The 18258-nt window shown below is 33.8% G+C and overlaps 3 protein-coding genes across 4 annotated transcripts; 2 read left to right on the top strand and 1 right to left on the bottom strand.

Moving 5' to 3' along the window:
• The first annotated feature begins 1928 nt into the window (after positions 1-1928).
• On the top strand, positions 1929-4776 carry LOC148233144 (dnaJ homolog subfamily C member 2). The gene is made up of 2 exons (XM_088190902.1): positions 1929-2831; positions 2901-4776. Exons 1-2 carry the CDS (start codon positions 1977-1979, stop codon positions 3948-3950), a joined length of 1905 nt encoding a protein of 634 aa, XP_088047028.1. The 5' UTR covers positions 1929-1976; the 3' UTR covers positions 3951-4776.
• A 2166-nt stretch (positions 4777-6942) lies between these two features.
• On the top strand, positions 6943-9084 carry koko (cyclin Q). The gene is made up of 5 exons (XM_088189456.1): positions 6943-7165; positions 7499-7724; positions 7789-8001; positions 8583-8816; positions 8877-9084. Exons 2-5 carry the CDS (start codon positions 7512-7514, stop codon positions 8961-8963), a joined length of 747 nt encoding a protein of 248 aa, XP_088045582.1. The 5' UTR covers positions 6943-7165; positions 7499-7511; the 3' UTR covers positions 8964-9084.
• Positions 9085-9477: 393 nt separating this feature from the next.
• LOC148233142 (general transcription factor 3C polypeptide 1) lies at positions 9478-17200 on the bottom strand. 2 transcript variants are annotated; one of them, XR_015810345.1, is made up of 11 exons: positions 16802-17200; positions 16596-16729; positions 16391-16532; positions 15925-16278; positions 15700-15856; positions 14127-14328; positions 11151-14060; positions 10932-11073; positions 9943-10861; positions 9792-9879; positions 9478-9680 (listed from the first exon to the last, which is right to left on the bottom strand). XR_015810345.1 is itself a non-coding variant. In XM_088189455.1 (11 exons), the coding sequence occupies exons 1-11, from the start codon at positions 17060-17062 to the stop codon at positions 9556-9558; spliced, it is 5130 nt and encodes a 1709-aa protein (XP_088045581.1). In that variant the 5' UTR covers positions 17063-17200; the 3' UTR covers positions 9478-9555. The 2 variants fall into 2 exon arrangements, 1 of the variants encoding a protein (XP_088045581.1); XM_088189455.1 differs by having other exon boundaries at positions 9943-10557.
• Between the last annotated feature and the right edge of the window lie 1058 nt (positions 17201-18258).

Below are 18258 nucleotides of genomic sequence, written 5' to 3'. Positions count from 1 at the left end.
TTTGTAGTAATACACAAAAAAATAAGTGCTTGCTTAGAATAATGGCGCCACGCTCAAAAAGCAATGGTTATGTAATCTCCGCTGCATCGCATTTCTGATTTAGAAATAGAAAATTTATTGTTTTTATTCTGTAAAATGTTAGCACTTTATCGATGCCTCATACATACAAAATAAACGTTATATAAAAATTACAAAATCAATCTCAAAATAGTGTGATTTTTGCCATTGCAGTTCATTGGCCAGTGCCTCGTTGTTAGGAATTTGTTAGTAAACAATCATAGAGATCTGAATTTTGCTTTTATTAAATTAATGTTTGAAAAAATGATTCACAAAAGTATGTGTAACGGAAAATTAATTTTAACTTATATGCTGCTTTTTTTAAGAATGGAAACTTTTCTGTCCACTGTATTTCAGAAGTACTCATGTGATATAAAGGATTTTATCATAATATTATTCTGATGAATTTCCCCATTACTTAGGTGCCTTAAACAAATCGAATCTCTTTTGTCAGATGTTTCCCAGCTTCATCAAGCCTCACAAAAAATATCTAAGACTAAGTACAATCATTTGCAGGAATTAAAAGATGTTAAGATGAAAGATTGTCATGATTTTTATAATAAGCTGAATTACCACGAATGATCTCTCACCATTCATCATGAAAATTATAGTGTCTTGTTTTTAAGAGATTGCTGTTAAATTTAATTTTTTCTTGCGGCCATAATTAATATTTTAGGGACCGTGAGTTGACGGGTGGCAATGAGACACAGATTGAGCCGCTGCAGTAGTATATTTATTGACGGTTACAGTGTTTACATTACAAAATGGGGCAGACGCGCGACGGCACGCGTCCGAGCCCTTACAAGCTTGCCGGTAGAGAGCGAAAACCGTCACAACAATGCTACTTCAGCGCCGACCAGTTTTGGCCATAACAAATCTATATTGGCCCCCATAATATTTTAGATGTAACCAAAATTTAGTTTAGAAAATTTGAATTCCGCGTATCTATGTTAAATACGTCGCATATTTTACTAATTCGATACGACAATCCGCGTAAGTGATGTAACATAAGTAGATTACCGAAAATTATATTTTTTGGAATTAGGTAAAAACTCGACGATCTATAAGCACTATATTTATTTTACTAGACATCTATAAGTTTCACAATGTAATACTTATGAAGTTTTTTACCTCCTGTAAAGTTCAGTTATTTCCAGTTCCGCGGTATTGCAAACAGTAGTTTAGCGGCTATGCAGTATCACCGATGAAATGTTAAAAATACTGATTAATGTTTAAAGTATTTGATTTGCGATAAAAACAAAAATTATGTGTAATTAGTTGAAGTATATAGAAATAACATTAATATATATTTATTATATTTGTTGTTTTATTTATGTATAGTAAAAAATAGTGGTTATTTAATTTTTTTATAATAATAATAAATTTACGAAATTAAGCTAATAATAATTCATGCCTCAATTTTACGCATGATTATCTTTCTAGGGGTTTTTTATTTTTTTTTTGAATGGGCCCACGCCCTCCTCCACGGTCGCATTAGGCTCGGGAGTTTCGGTCCATGGGCGACCGGTTATTACCCAGCCTAGCTTTCGCGCCTGTACGCTGCGCGGACAAGCGTTAGGCTAGGCCTCCTTCCTCGATCTTCCGAGTGACGATCGCGGTCGGGTTGACCGTCGCGATTTTGCTACTGATGGTCTCCGGCATCACTATCCTTTATGGAGACGACAGTTGGATATGGGAAGTGGAGGGAAGGATGAATCTTAGTGAATTCGAAATATTAAAAAAACGACCACTGACTGGCTAACTTTTGCCTGCCCTCCCCCCCTCCCTGCGTAGATTTATTTGAATGTGTAAGGGAAAGGTTAATATTACAGAAAGCTCGCGAATGTCAAGAGTTTTTTCGTTGCGGCAACACTTTGGCCCGCGTGCTAACCTGGCTGTCAAGTGCGGCGGGCGATGAAATGTCGAGTGCGCCGGAGACGATAAACATGGAGGCGGAGGCGCGCCGCGTCGAGTGCGTCGGGCGGGCGTTCATCCGGGGCGCCGCCTTACAGCACAGGGGCTTGGAGGCGACTCTGGGCTTCAATCACAGCTGCTCCGGCGACGACTTCGCCGACAACGTAGTCTTCGACGACGACGTGGAGTACTTGCGCAGCCTCGACCCCAAGGAATGGAAAGAGCAGGATCATTACGCCGTGCTCGGCATCAAGAGCCTCAGGTTCAGCGCCACCGACGACGACGTGAAGCGAGCGTACCGCTTCAAGGTGCTGCGCCATCACCCGGACAAGCGCAAGGCTCAAGGCGAAGAAGTCAGAAACGACGACGACTACTTCACTTGCATCACCAAGGCGTACGAGACACTCGGCACGACCGTCAAGCGGCGCTCCTACGATTCGGTCGACCCCGACTTTGACGATTCCATTCCGACCGGCATCGAACCCAAGTCCGATTTCTACGACACTTTCGGCCCGTTCTTCGAATTGAACGCGAGATGGTCGGAAAAGAGAAACACGCCTTCGTTCGGCGACGATACTTCGACGCGCGAGCACGTAGATAAATTTTACAATTTCTGGTACAACTTCGAATCGTGGCGCGAGTATTCGTACCACGACGAGGAAGAAAAGGAGAAGGGTCAAGACAGAGAGGAGCGAAGATGGATCGAGAAGCAGAATAAAAGCGTCAGGGCGAAAAAGAAAAAGGAAGAGATGGCTAGGATACGATCGCTCGTTGATATCGCGTACAGTAACGATCCTAGAATCGTGCGTTTCAAACAAGAAGATAAGGACAAGAAGTTAGCAGTTAAAAAGGCTCGACAGGTAACATTATACTTTTGCAATATCCATATATTATAAGATGCACGTATTCTAAACACGTTTTTTGTACAGGATGCTGCAATTGCCAGAAAAGCTGAAGAAGAACGCTTAGTAAAAGAAGCTCAGATAGCTAAAGAGGTCGCCGAACGAGAAGAAAAGGCTCGTATGGACAGCATACGTGCCGAGAGGGAAGTTTTAAAGAAGCAGTTAAAAAAGGAACGTAAAGCATTTAGAGATTTTTGCAAATCTAACAATTACTATATTTCGAAAGATTCCGAAACCGTAGAGCACATGTCCGCTGTTGAAAAAATTTGCGAAGTGCTGCAACTGCTCCAACTTCAAGAACTCAATAAAGATATTAAAGAGGGAGGTAGAGATATGTTCATGAAGGTCATGAACGAAACTGAAAACAAATTGGAGGAAGAGAGGAAGGCGCAGATGGAGACTCAAAAGACGGAAATCGCTAAAGACACTTCAAAGAACGGTCCCGGAGGCGGCCCTCCGGATTGGACTCAAGAATTAATACACACGCTAATCAAAAGCGTGAATTTCTTCCCGGCCGGCACGAATCAGAGATGGGAAGTGATAGCTAATTTTGTGAACCAACACGGTACATTTGAAGACGAACGCAGATTCGTCGCTAAAGATGTTCTCAATAAAGCTAAGAATTTGCAAAGTTCAGATTTTTCAAAGAGCTCTTTGAAAGTTGCCGCCAATCAAGAAGCTTTCGATAAGTTCGAAAAGGACAAAAAGAAGGCTCCCGTATCGACTGTCGACGATGCAGGCATATCCAAATCTTTCGACAATGCCAAAATATTAACCAACGGTTCAGTTTCTAATGTTCCGCAAAAGAATAAAATTCCAAACGGCGACATAAGCCGGGCGGAGAAGAAGGTCGAGAAAGCGGAGGAGAAGAGCGATAAAGATGACGTACCGTGGACAAAACAAGAGCAAGGATTATTGGAGCAAGCCATAAAGACATATCCGGTAAACACGGCCGAGAGATGGGACCGCATAGCAGAGTGTATTCCGAGCCGTAGCAAAAAAGACTGTATGAAACGATACAAAGAACTAGTCAACTTGGTCAAAGCTAAAAAGGCCGCCTCCGTCATAAACAAATAATATTGGTAAAGGCGACGATTAGTAACAAATTGTGTATACAAACTGAGACTTTAAATTATTCGGTGCAGATCTCTGCAGAAATTGATAATTAAGCAATTTGTACCCATTTTCTACTGCTTTTTAAACCATCATAATTTTCCAATTGTACACTGATTGCTTAATTAAAAATTTCTCATAAAAACATTCTTAAATTATACAAATATGGATTTGTAAATACTAAATATGATATACTTTAACACTTCGTCAAACGAAAAACATTTGTAAGTTTAAATGTTAATTATTTTATACGTGATACCATATCGACGGTATAGTTATTTCATTTTGTTCCAATTTTAAGTGCAACAAGTACGCAGAGTATGAAATTAAATATGCGTCGAATCTTCCGTATCAAATGTTTTTTTATCAAAACAAAAATGACTAATGATATGTCTGAATAGTGAATTATTTTGCTTATTCAGCTGATTTTTGTTTAGGTATAAACGTATGCTACCTTAGTTTATGATCGATGATACCTTTGAAGATTATTGTGGTTACTTTATATATAAACATCTGTAATATAAATATAAGTTAATTCATACGTGTAATTAATAAATTACAAATACATAATATTACACAAAATTACAGTGTAATGTATTTGTGCAAGTTAACTTATTTAAACAATACTTAAAGCTATTAAAGCTTCCCATTATACTTTATTTATACTTAAATGCAATATGATCCTCTTAATTTATGCCATATGATGTATTTTTGAATTGAATTGACATTAATTTGTATATTTATGTAAAATGGAATAAAGATGATCTGTGAAAAATGTTTTCTCTATAAATTGAGTATAATTTTAAAAATCTATTTGGTTGGAGTGTAAAAGCATCATAGAATGAAGCAATCCGTTCCGACCTACAGACAAACGATGCTTTGTAAAAATACTAATTGTAACAGCAACTTCATAAACAAACTTGTTTTTCTCACATAATAGCATATTTTTAGATGTGCAATATTTTAATTTTGGACAACCTTGATTTAGAATAAAAAATAATTTTAAATAAATAATGGAATATACCAGCACGATAGACAATTGCTGTAAGTCTCCGACTATTGACTTGCTTTCTTGGTCGAACCTGATTTACCAGATACGCATGTAAACAAAGGGTTCGATTTGATATGAAGGAATGCCTTCTAAAATCATCACCGATACAATATTTCGACGACAGTGGTCAAATCAACTTTTTTTGTGCGCAGCTTTAAGGGGTGAAAAAATTTAACATGTAATCTACAATTTTTCAATACCTGATTCAAAAGAACAATTTTTAAAAGCGATAAATACATCTATGCCTTTTTTAATACACTTTTTGTCATATTTTCATCATTGTCCGTTCAAAGTAAGGGTTTTGTTTAGACAAGTAATAGAATTAAAATATAATAATGTAAAAAAATAATTACAGGTATGTCATTAAAAATAACTTTTACTCTAATCCACTGTATGGTTTTTGCTTTTAATAATTCCCAGGAAATGCATAGGTATAATTTGCTATTTTTAACATAAAATTTCTGTGTATTTTTTTCTTCCTATTAATTTTGGTCGTTTTAATTTGTAATTTTTTTACAAAAGAGAATATATCAACATTTCGTAGCCACAAAAATGAAACAACTGACTACGTATCCTATCACATCATTTGATCGTCCATAATTATGTTCTTCCTTGTTGATAAGGATCATAATATACAACCACCACTTGGCTGGATGTTTGGTCGATTCTTTTTAAACCGCAGATGAAACATTTTATATTTTGTCCAAATATATTCATTTTCTTCCTTTTTATTTTACTTTCCTAAAATACATGAGCTTATATCTCATACGGACCTTGATGTTTTTTATTTCTATCCTGTCTGAGATTATATAATTATAATCAGTAATAATTATATAATTATAATTCCAATTGATCATCACAGAATAGGTTTACCTAGATTTTTCTGATCTCACAGATGAATATCGTAATGATTAATTAAACTCGAGCTAGGTTGTACGTATTAGATATAAAATTCTCTAATAATTAGCTACTTCAGCTCATATAAAATATATTATATGTATTCAACAAAAATAATAAAAAATATTAAGGACGAACTTAATAATTACACTGTAGGAGGTCCATTTATATATATTTAGGTTTTATTATGGCTAAAATTTGGCGGCACTCTGGTAACACTGGCGTGACGGGCTTCGTCACGAGAGACGACCTAGAAAGGAGGCCTGACTTAGCGCCTGCATGCGCAGTATGCAGGCGCGAACACCTGGCTTTCGCGCCTGTATACTGCGCCATAATTTTAATTATATCGACATAAAACTTACCAATCTAGCCAATCTATTTCACCGTATAATAAAAAAATTGAACAATTCATAGCTCCGCTGAAAAATTCTTAAAGAAAAAGTAAAAACAGAAAAATATTTACTTGTAGGGATCTATTTGAGTATTTATTTATTCATGCATTGTATGCAAAACTTGGCGGCACTCTGGTAACACTTGCGTAACGGCGGCGGAGGTAGGCACATGCTTTTGGTGGATTTTTTCTTAACAATCAGGTACAGCAGCACTGTCTAACTTTTCTAAGCACGCGTGCCATATTTTATTTGGCAAATATTTTAAGTAGCAAATAAATAAGTAGATAATTGAAAAGTTAATTTATGTCACAATAAAAGATATTTTATTGATACGAATAATCAAGTAAAATAAAAGCATAAATAATACGTTATTTGCTGATAATAAAAAATATTTAGAACTTAATTAATATTCAAATAAAAATCTGTTTATCTTGCGGGCCACTTGTTAAATAGAGCTGGGATACAGTGTAATAGCACAATATTATATGTTTTCTTTTAATCATTTAAAGATATATTTTAAGATTTACCTTTGACTATGTATATATTTAAATAATATTATTATGAACTAATAAAAAAGTACACCGTTTAAGCTCGCTGGTAATATTCTGAACACCTCTTACTTTTAAAAAATATATGTTTAATCAATTTTAATACTCTCATGATAAAATGGATACATGTTTTGGAAAAAGATTTTATTTGAATTTATATTTTTTTATCTTGTTTTTATTCATAAATTTTGCAAAAATATAAAATGTGATTTTTTTTGGTTGAAAAGCGGCGTGTTATGACCAAATCTAGAGCGTCTTGTTTGTCGTCCACTGACAGCTATCTGCTATTCCGTGAGTTTATCAATTTAATTATTTTAATCATCATCTAATCTTTTGTAGTTTTACATCAATACTTTTTGGTGTTAATTTGTTAACGATTTGATAAATTTTATTATTATTTAAGTAGTAATTCAATCTATTCAAAAACATATTTTTATTGCCGACTGAAATAAAATATCAAAAAGTAAAGATGGTAGCGCTCTTAACACTATTTACTATTGCTTACATAACTTAGTTACATTGATGCCTATTAATTTATTCATTGCAGTGCAATAATCAGATTTGATCATATATTTTTCAATTACACTACATAACCTAAAAATAAATATTCACATACATTTTCAGTACCAAGACAACAATGAAGGACATTATCGACGTGAACGCTCTACAAAGAGACAAATCGAAAAATAGGCAGTTCGATTATTTAGCAGCGTCAGGCAACACCTTGGCCTCGCATTATATATTCGAATGTGGAATAAAGTTGAACGCTCAGCCGGCCACCATAGCTGCGGCGGCAGTTTTGTTTCACAAGTTTTACAAAGAAGTTGATAAATCTACATACGACTGCTATGTAAATTAATAAAACGTATTTTTTACTTGAAGATTTGTATTTACGTGATTGATTTGAATTGCAGGTTATCGGCTCGGCGTGCCTCAGCTTAGCTGGTAAATTGAGAGACGATCAATTAAAATCTAGAGACGTATTAAACGTGTCTCATGGATCGCTACGGCGTAATGCTGGTCCTTTAGAATTAAACGAGGAATATTGGAATCTGCGCGGATCCCTGTCGGCTGCTCAGCTGTTCATATTGAGGACATTATCGTTTCATCCTGATCTACCGTATCATGTACGCTAACAATTCAATTTTATTAGTATGCTTGGTCAATTACCTTAAATGGAGTAAATATGATCGTCTCATAAAAATAAAAGCTTCTTTTTCGATCAAATATGTTTACATGTACAAAAGATGAGAATTTTTGTATCTTTTAATTACTCACTACTTTGTATTTGTGTGTAAAAATATTATTTTTTAAAAATGATTGCTAATTATAAATCTAAACCTCTGACGAATTTAATGGTGGAGTTTGCCTGTCATCAGAAGTATATAGGCTTATATAAGCCTCTTCCCATATCACCAACTTTTCTGACGCTGAATACAGATGACTCCAAATCTACTATTTCATTGTGATCACTTTTATCAGAAAAATTGAAAACCATATACCCAGAACTACCTTTGTTTATTAGTCACGAGATACTCTTCACGTTCGTCATCACCCTAAAGTATCACAAATTCCTGTTCAATTCAAATTCAAAAAGTGAAGAAATAGTTCCAATAAGCATCTTGTAACACTCCTATTTTATTTTATCATTATAATATTGTGATTGTTATAGCGACGACATAGTTAATGTATTTGTTTATTTTTATAGCACAAGTACCTTCTTCATTATTTACGATCTTTACAAGCTTGGTTCACACCTGCAGAATGGAAAAAAATACCTTTAGCTCGCACGGCAATGGCTTTTTTACAAGATTTTCACCATTCATCGGCCATTCTCGATTACAAACCTAACCACACAGCCGTTGGGTGTCTTTGTCTTGCTATAAATTGCCTCGGCGTCGCTGTTCCCTTAGCTGAAGACGACGATTCGTCTTGGTACACGGTGAGTTTCATTGAACATTATGCATTTGTGCAAATCTTAAACTGTTCTTATATGTTTTAGATATTCGTTAAGGATTTGACCAAAGAGAAGAATTGGGAGATTATGGAAAAGATCATGGCTGTGTATGGCAAAGAGCAAGATTCGTAAATGTTAAAAATGATCACTCCATTCACACCTGAAGTCCTCATTTTGATATTTAATTAATAATAAAAATGTATTCCAGTTTAATATATGTATTTTTAATTAATTAAAGAGTCAATTCACTTAATTTATTTGTTTTATAGAATCTTATCTTAAGAAAAATACCTCTCACCTTACATCAACTTTTTGGATTCACGATTAAAGGCATTTTATTTAAATGCTCATGAGATTAACAGGTAAAAATTAAATATGATATTTTCTACTTAAAAGGGCATTCATCTATGATAATCCCGCATCAACATAAACTATTGCTCGTTAGACATGTTCGCAGAAAAACTTTTTCGGTGTGCAATTTGAGACTAATTAAGTTAATATTAATATTATTTTGTATTTCGTTGGGTCGAAAAGGGAATTTTAGTCGGTCTTTAGATAAATTCTGTATATCGTAGGAGATTAGATGATACAAATGCAAGAATTGATTCGGAGTCTGGAATAAGGTTTTGGTAGAATCATAAGATTATTTTTAATAAATAAGATCGATTTATTTACATTAAAATACTTGATTGTTTACAAAGTAAATCTAATTTTTCATACAAATCTATGTTTGTTGTAAAATTTGATCTTTATTTTTATTATGCAATTTGAACAATGAGAATTTTGTCAAAGCCATGTCGAGCAGCTCCACAAACATGTCTTCATATTCATCCAAACTGGTACATGGTTCTAAAAAATATAACCAAGAAGAAATTAACTTTACTTTTTTCTATAGCAATATTTTTAATGTTCTAGATAGAATTTTCATTTTATATTGTATAAGACTATAAATACAATTACCTGTTTCAATTTTTATTCTCGGGCTCCAGAGCGTAACTTTTTTTGGTCTAATGATGAACGTTTTCACACATCCAATCTTCTCGGTTATCTACAACACATTAAAAAAAATATACGAGTAACTCAAAAACACAACTATTTAAAAAATAAATACCTCCAATAGTTGATGCAACTGCTGCTTCTCGATATACTTGAATCTCTTTTGCAATATGGTAAACTTAATCGTCGGATGCTGAATCATATAATTCAATATCGCTCCGATCAATCTCAACATATAGCGAATGTTCAATACGCCATCCGGCCTTATCCAAGGTCTCGGCAATAAGTGGATATTGTCATCCTCACTTGACGTATTACTGGTTATTTTCTCATCGACAGGCGGTTCATATTCAATTTTTATCTCATCTTCACCATCATTTAATTTAACATCCTGATCCTTTTCGCTATTGTTCCGTGCCTGTTTTCTTGCCTCAATTACACTTCCTAAACGCTTCCTTTTCCTTCCCACCTTCGCTACTAGTTCGTAATCGCTGCCATCTGTATCCGATGCATTATCACTGTTTTCATTGTCTTTACAGGACTTGGAGATCTTGATCGGTTTTTTTATGCACTGAGACGGCGCCGGTCGTACCAACCAATTTTCCAAATATTTATAAGACACCCAATGCACTTCACTGGTGCCTAATCGATACACCAATTTTTTATTACATAACTCTTTGATACGCTCGTTTAGTTGTGATATTGTAAAAGTGCCATTGATGAAATGATCCTGCGAAGTTAATAATAAAAACATGTAACAAAGTATTAAATGGATTTAAATTTAAATAACTTTCTATGATGAGACTTGAATAGTGTATTTTTTTCATATTTCTTTACGGACTTAGAACTTTAGATACGTTTAAAGCAGGACTGTAGAGTCGTTCACAATTTTACAATATCCGACTCTTTCTTATAGTCCAACTCCAACTCTGATTTTAACAATTTTAATATGGTTATATTATTTGTCAGCATAAATTGATAGCAATAAAAATAATGTCAACATTTTCAAATGTAGATTATGTGATGATTCGATTCTAACAAGACAACATAATAGTTAAATACATGTATATGACACATTTTTCTGATTTTGAAACAAGTACAAACCTTCAATTCCTTGTTTAAAGCTCCATAAGCCAGTTTTTCGTATATAAACTGATAAATAGAAGATAAAATGAGATCATTTTTTAAATTATCTTCATTATTTTTATTGATATCCAGATTGACAGTAAAATGAATCACACCATCGCTGTAAAGTAATAACTTTTAATATGAAATTTATGACATATTTAATACTGACTGTTATAATGTAACTTAACACAATACCTTATTACTTCATTACATATTACATCGGTGGAATCCTTGGTACATAATTTTATTATGTCTGTAACTTGACATTTTAAAGTTGTCGAAATATTACATAAGTTCATCACGTATTTATCGTGCGCATGTTGGGGATTACTCTCTAATATTTGCAGACTGCCGACCTTGGACGGGAATTGGAAGCCATCGTTTGATTCCTCTTCATTCCCAGATCCTTCCACATCGTCGGCGTTCATTAGCTTGGGATCGATCAGGATGTTCTCCGGTACGCTCATGTCCAATTTTACATAGTCCGAATATATCAAATCGAGCAAACTAGCTGTAATTCCACCGTTGAGCAACTCCAAATCCACATCGTTCTTCTCGATCATCTTCTTAATGTGTTTTGTCGATTGTTCGAATATTTTCTGCGGAATATCGCAACACAGGTTATTGAAATAGTTGATAGATAATTTGAAATAGTTTGTCGTGTATTTGTTGATTTTGACTCTGTCACTTTTTATTTCGCCACTCTTTTTCAGCGATATCATACCCATTTTTCTGAGTTTGATTAAATTACCTCTGAGTATGATCTCGGGAAATTTTCTGTATATACACAACATTGAGAATATCGTATAGTCCTTCACAAAAGGACACGCTAAAGCGCTATGTATTAACGAGCAAATAATCCCATTGCGTATATCACTAGAGGGGAAATTATTAAAATGATCCAGTTTAACTTCTTCTTGTCTTTTCACTATATAATATTTATGTACGTCTTCTAGAGTCTTCGGAAGAACGATACCAGTTAGCTTATCGTGTTTTTCATACATCAAATAATTTACAAATTCGATAAATTTCTTTTTATACATTGCAAAATTATCCATCGATTTATTTACTGCCATTCTAGAGTATAAATTATAGTATCGGTCGTAAATCAAACTCTTTTGACTGACTTCAATGATTTTAGAATTGACTTTGTGAACGAAGCTCGGATTGTGCGTTAGATTAGATAATCTTCTTTTACATGCTGGAGACGTTTTATCCAACGACTTCTTATTACACTTATGCAGAATGTCTCTGATGGTGGTGAACAATATTGCTCGGTTTCCTGGGCTCATTATATCCATGGCTACTTTGCTTAAAAACAATACAAAATCTTCATCCTGTCTCCACTTAGAACGCTTCGGTCCAAGAATCCGCAAAGCTTCTTGATCTATCTCGTCATTGCCACACTTTTGGAACGCTGCTTTCATATTTTTACGCATTTTAATAATGCGCACCTTTTGTTTAATATCTGCCGGCGGTACATACGCCGATTTATGAGTGAGGCCTCTAGCCATGGATCGCTTCTTGCGCGGCATATTAATCATGATGTCTCTCCTCTCCATTGGATTCTTTTTCAACACCTTTCCATTGTTGAGATGGTCGAAACTCCACGATCTCTTCAAATGAATATATATGTTCGAATCTAAACCAGCTGCACCGCAACCGTCGCCCGGAATATAACCGCTATCGGATTCTTTTGCTTCTTGGGGCGTGACATCTTTCAATGCGTACGACAGTTTTCTTTCGAGCGCTTGCGTCACCACTACGTCTCCCAGTGATGCATATCTATCACCCAAAGGCGTACAAAGAGCTATTTCTTGAACTCGAGTCCAATAATTCTTCACGTCAGATAGGCTATAAAATCCAAATTCTTCAACGGGATACTCCTTCTCTTCGATCTTGTGATACCCGGCTTTCGACGAAGTCGTATCCCATAAAATTGCATTCCGATTCACATAAACGAAGACTTTATCCTTATCTTTATACATTTGCTTGCCAAATTGTACCAGACCAACATAACAGAGCATTTCTACGCGATTGCAAAATCCATATGAGTACTGACACAAAGAAATTAAGCTATTGCGCATAGTTTCCGGTAAGTGTTTTAAAAGGAACATCTTTTTGACGGGATGCTTCAAATATTCTTGCAAATCGGCCACATGAAAATTCACATTAATCAATTTGACAAACATACATAGGGGCAATCTGCAAATAGCATCCGATAATAAAATCCAGCCTTCCGGATGATCGGTGTATATCGGTAAAGGCGGAACGAACGTGCACATATCCAAAGTCTCTTCATACGATATAATCTCACCATTTTGTAAAAGTACATTTTCATCTATAAGCTTTTTGAGTTCTTCGGACGGCGAACCATGTTTATTTCTGTGACTATATGCCAAGTAAAACATGAATTCGTGTAGGGTACACATTCTGCCGAACTTGGGAGCGTATCCGTTGAGCTTGCCGATGCTGTTTTGTCTGTTTACAATCACTTTTTTGACCCCAATTGGTATCCTTTTCTTTAGCACCATCCTAGATTTTGTTTGCTCGATCGTCGTTTGAATGAGAGGATGTGAAGGGGTGACGTTCGGTTCACAAAGAAATTTCAGCATCTCGTGACTGGACTGAGACGTAACTTTGAGTTGTAAATATTTAACTTGACCGTCTTTCTCGAGCCGAATCAATAATCTGAGCAGCGACCTTTTGTCCATCTTACCGACGCCAGTTTCCACGCCCTGTTCTTTTTTTATTATGTATTTCAATAGATCGTTCAAGTTGGGAATGACTTGCTTTTTGTGAAGCTCTTCCATTATCATATTAATGCGACGCAATTTACGCAAGGACGTTATCTTAGGATCTTCCATCACCTCAGATATTGAAAAATCGCATCCTTTTAGTTTCGACTCAATCTTCAACTCTTCGATGTTTATATTTTTCATTTCATTATTTTTGGCTTCAACTTTTATATCGGAAAAGTCTTTTTCGGACATACTTTCGTTTTTATTTGATTTATTTTCATTTGTGTCGAAAAACGTTTTAATTTTGGAAGTCTCATTGCTAAGCTCTTTATTTATGGATTCACTGAAGGTTTTAGAATAGAATCTAAAAAAAAGTACAAATATTATAATAATCTCTATCTTTTGAATTAATTTATTTTGTGAATTATACCTTAAAACTTTTATTCTATTTTTTTCATCCGATACAATATGAGTCAACGGTTTAAGCAATTTGAGTGCAAAACGGGCCATCAGACTTCCACATCCAAGCTTTTTAGAAAGTTCCTGTTGAGTTATACCAGCCATCTTGGAATCATAAATAAACATATAAGCTTGTTGCACGAGTTCTTCTCCGATCACATAAGATCCGACCTCTGAAAATATTTGTATGATTAAAAATATATTAAATAAAAGTGCTTTGTTATTCATTTTATTAGTAGTGAAGACACTCAATGGAATTTATTGACGAATGAAAGTTCAATAAAGTGGTACCATGTGTGCAACTTCATCAAGTCTCTGAGTAGACTTTTTAGGCCTTTCCAAACAGAGAGCGAAGCGAAGGCATGGTGAGGCGTTTTTATTTTGTAATACACCGAGTCCTTCGAGTCTCGTCACACAGAAAAGCGAACGCGTAGCGTTCCGAGGCGTGTTATAAAATAAAAACGCCTCGCCACGCCTTCACTTAGCTCTCTGTTTGACAAAGCCGCCTTTTAAGTTTCAAAACAGAGATCTATAGCTAAAGAAACTCCACGAACAATCATTTAAGGAAAAGATTATATTAATTCTCTTTTGGGATAAGCGAATGTTAATTTTTGAACACTATTGCTTGTGCTCTTTCGCATAAACATAGGGGTAAACATTTGAACTAAAGATGATATTATGATCTTCTAGTAATTGTCAAATAAAATGCATTGATTTTTGTTCGAAATTGCAAAAAAAATATTCAAACAAAATATAGGACAGGTTATTTTTAAAAGAATCATAGGCAAACATGTTTAACCTTCATGAGACTAAGCAGGGTACATTTGTACCCCAAAATTATTATTATCTCAACCATTTGTTAAATATGAATAATGCCGTTCTGATATTTATTGTAATCTATAAAGATATCCCAATGAATGGAATGCGAAAATGTTAGGAATAAATAATTATAATACACAAATCACCTGTTGAGGTGATTTGTGTCTGTTGTTTTGTCTTGTTTATATTTGTATGTATTATGATGTATTAGTACTTTTGACTATCGTGACGCATTAGGTTTGCCTGTCAGGTCACGATGGTTATAATTTTAATAAATAAATAAATATCGAGGTTTTGAGATTATAAATAACTTGACTGGTATTTAATTTATTTATTTTTTACGTTTCAGTGATTACTATTGATAATTAATTTTAACTTTATTCGAGTAAGAAATATTATAAAAAAAATTGTATTATTTTGTGTGGTAACTTATCGAACACTCGCTGATTAATCAGCATGTGCCAGACGATGCATGAGACCGTGCCAGTTTGCTACTGCTGCTTCCTCTGAGAGTATGGTCGGAGAAAGCTATTTATAGATAAATTTGATGACGATAAATTGTATTTTAAACATGCTCAAAATAAAAATTTATTTCACTATTATATTAACTTTTAGTTCATTAACACATGGACGCCGGGGCGCCCGCTCGCACATATGTGCGTTTTTTTGCACCGTGAATTACTATCAGCGAACATGACCTGTAGTTAGTTGAAAATAAAATTAACCTTCAACATTTCCCTCTTCATCTTCATCCTCATCTTCAAACTTCTCTTCAGTGTTTTGCATTAGTTTAACTGTGTATATTTTACGCTCTTTACCAGTATTGACTAATTTCCAAGCGCTTTCTGGAGCTTCAGGATATATTTCTCTATATAAGGTATTCTGAAATATGTATTATAAAAATGTTTAAAATATATTTTAAGATCGCAAATTATCTCAGCAGTACTTACTTTGTTCAAAGATACTTTTCCGATAAACTCAGGCGAATGCATCAACATTTTAAAGCTCTTTTCATCCATGTGCTGCAGCAAATGATTCTTTAAATCTTTATAGAGCACGACCTTTTGGTCATTTTTCTTGAAGTAATTTTCCAATAGCTTCATTCTGTGATGAACAACTAACGGATAATGTTTATAAAAGCGCGGTAAATGAAACAGCAGAGTAAAAGTAGCTTTCGGATTCTTAAAAATTGTCGATTGTTTTGTAATCAACTTCTGCTGCGTTAAATATTTTCTATAGTAAGACATCGTCTTTGAATCTTCGCCCAGAATAACCAGTGAATTTTTGCCTGTTGAGATTTCACCCTGAAATAAATTCATTGTTGAGTTAATAAGACAATATTTTGATTAATCTCAGAATGAATTGCATTGAAACAGAAACATTTTGTTTTGTGCATGACTGCCTTATAATACTTACGTTATATCGCGATCGACCTATTCGCTCTAACATACAATATTGAACACCACTAATGTCTATTCTCACAGAATCTGGAATACCAGGGGCTATAGCACGCCATCTTGCATCCGCATTTCCAACAACGACCAAAGTGTTTAACATGCTTAACAAATAAAACATTATTAAAACATAAAATTTAAAAGTATAAGCTATTTAAAAATTATACCTCGTGTTTATATCATTGAATGAAAGATTTTTAATAGTAGGCGTTATATTTTTCCTCGTATTGTAATCTTTACACGAACCGAATTCATTTGGTACAGGATCATACGAATAAATATCGGGAAACTCTGCAACATTCTGTTGATAAGAAAATAATAAAAAAATTATATAAATGAAATTGTATTACAAATTAAATGTGATAAAACGCACATTAACGGCGCAATCCTCTAAATTTGAATATATCAGTGCATATCTGTCGTACACCGGAACGGGCGGTCTCGATTCAGGTAATGTAAAAAATTCTACTTCCATCAAATTCGTTACAATACTCCAAAACTTCGGTTTCATATTTAGCGGCACTTTGTGCTTCAATCTGTCTTCGATTCTTATCCATAGTGATTCAGGCGTGATACCCTCTAAGCCTTCTAAACAAATTTCGTCCAGCAAAATATCGGCATAACACACAGCCATATTGCGAAAATGTTTATATAAATCGTGCTAAATTTAGAATAGTTAATATTATGTTTCAAGGTTTCTCATCATAGCGAGGCGATTCGCTTGTAAACAAAATAAACACCTGCGTGCCGAACTTGTGACGTTTACGAAGACGTCAAATTTCAGTGCTGCCAGACTGTAAAAACGTTACGACATCAATTGATTATTCATTTGCTTACTCAAACACATACACAATTATGTAAACATCAATGAAAGCGATGGTGTTTTTCATAAATAGTTAAATGAGATGTGAGAACCGTCTATAAATATTCGATATTATGATGTGTTCTTTGAGCGTATTCATTTAAAAACATAATTTTATTAATATTAATAAATATTGCTTATTTTAGTACAGTTCAATAAATTCTAAAATATTAAGAATTATTTTAATTAAATGCGTTGTAAATTATAAAAATTTAATATCTAACATATTTTAATGTAATTTTACTTATAGGCAGTAGAAAGCTATAATAAATTTGTTCTACTTAAATTGTTTTATTATATTATTACCTTATTTTTATTCGCAATAATATGAAATATCGGTACTTTTACCAAATGCCTTTGTCTTTAAGTACTAAAAACATGTAAAACTTTATTATAAAAAATCAGTAGTTTATAAGTTTTAAAGGCTAAAAAGTTAAGCGTACGAGAACATAAAATGATTTATAAAGAAAAAACTCGTTAAAAAAAGTAGAACTCCCAAATTACGAAGGAATACAGATCAAAAGTAGTGTACGTTTGCACATAACTGTATAAGCGTTATATTTATAATATCATTCTTACCTTATATTTGAATATTATAAATTTTTCTTACCTTTTATAAATATTATACTTTATATAATTTAAGGTATATCTCTATAGCATTTTTTAAAGTAGAAAATAAAAAAGGTCAAGTTTTCTATATTTTCTAGAATATGTATTATAGTAATAAAATAATCATATATTAAAACCCTTTGCCCGCGGCTGGTATTTTCTTGATGCTATAAGTGTCATCTGCGGTTAAATAATTTCTGAAATAATAAAAATTGTATTTTCTGCGTGCGCGTTAATCTGACGGCATTACTTAAATAATTTTATTGAATATATGATAACCAAAAACTTAACAAAGCTGTTAACAATTTATAGCAAAAAACTTTTATCATATCTTCACCCAAAGTATAAAACAATTATAA

Source organism: Plectrocnemia conspersa, unplaced genomic scaffold (assembly GCF_051122295.1).
Source record: "Plectrocnemia conspersa isolate PC_06_02 unplaced genomic scaffold, ASM5112229v1 ptg000008l, whole genome shotgun sequence".
NCBI lineage: Eukaryota > Metazoa > Arthropoda > Insecta > Trichoptera > Polycentropodidae > Plectrocnemia > Plectrocnemia conspersa.
This window is presented reverse-complemented; position numbering and strand designations above follow the sequence as displayed.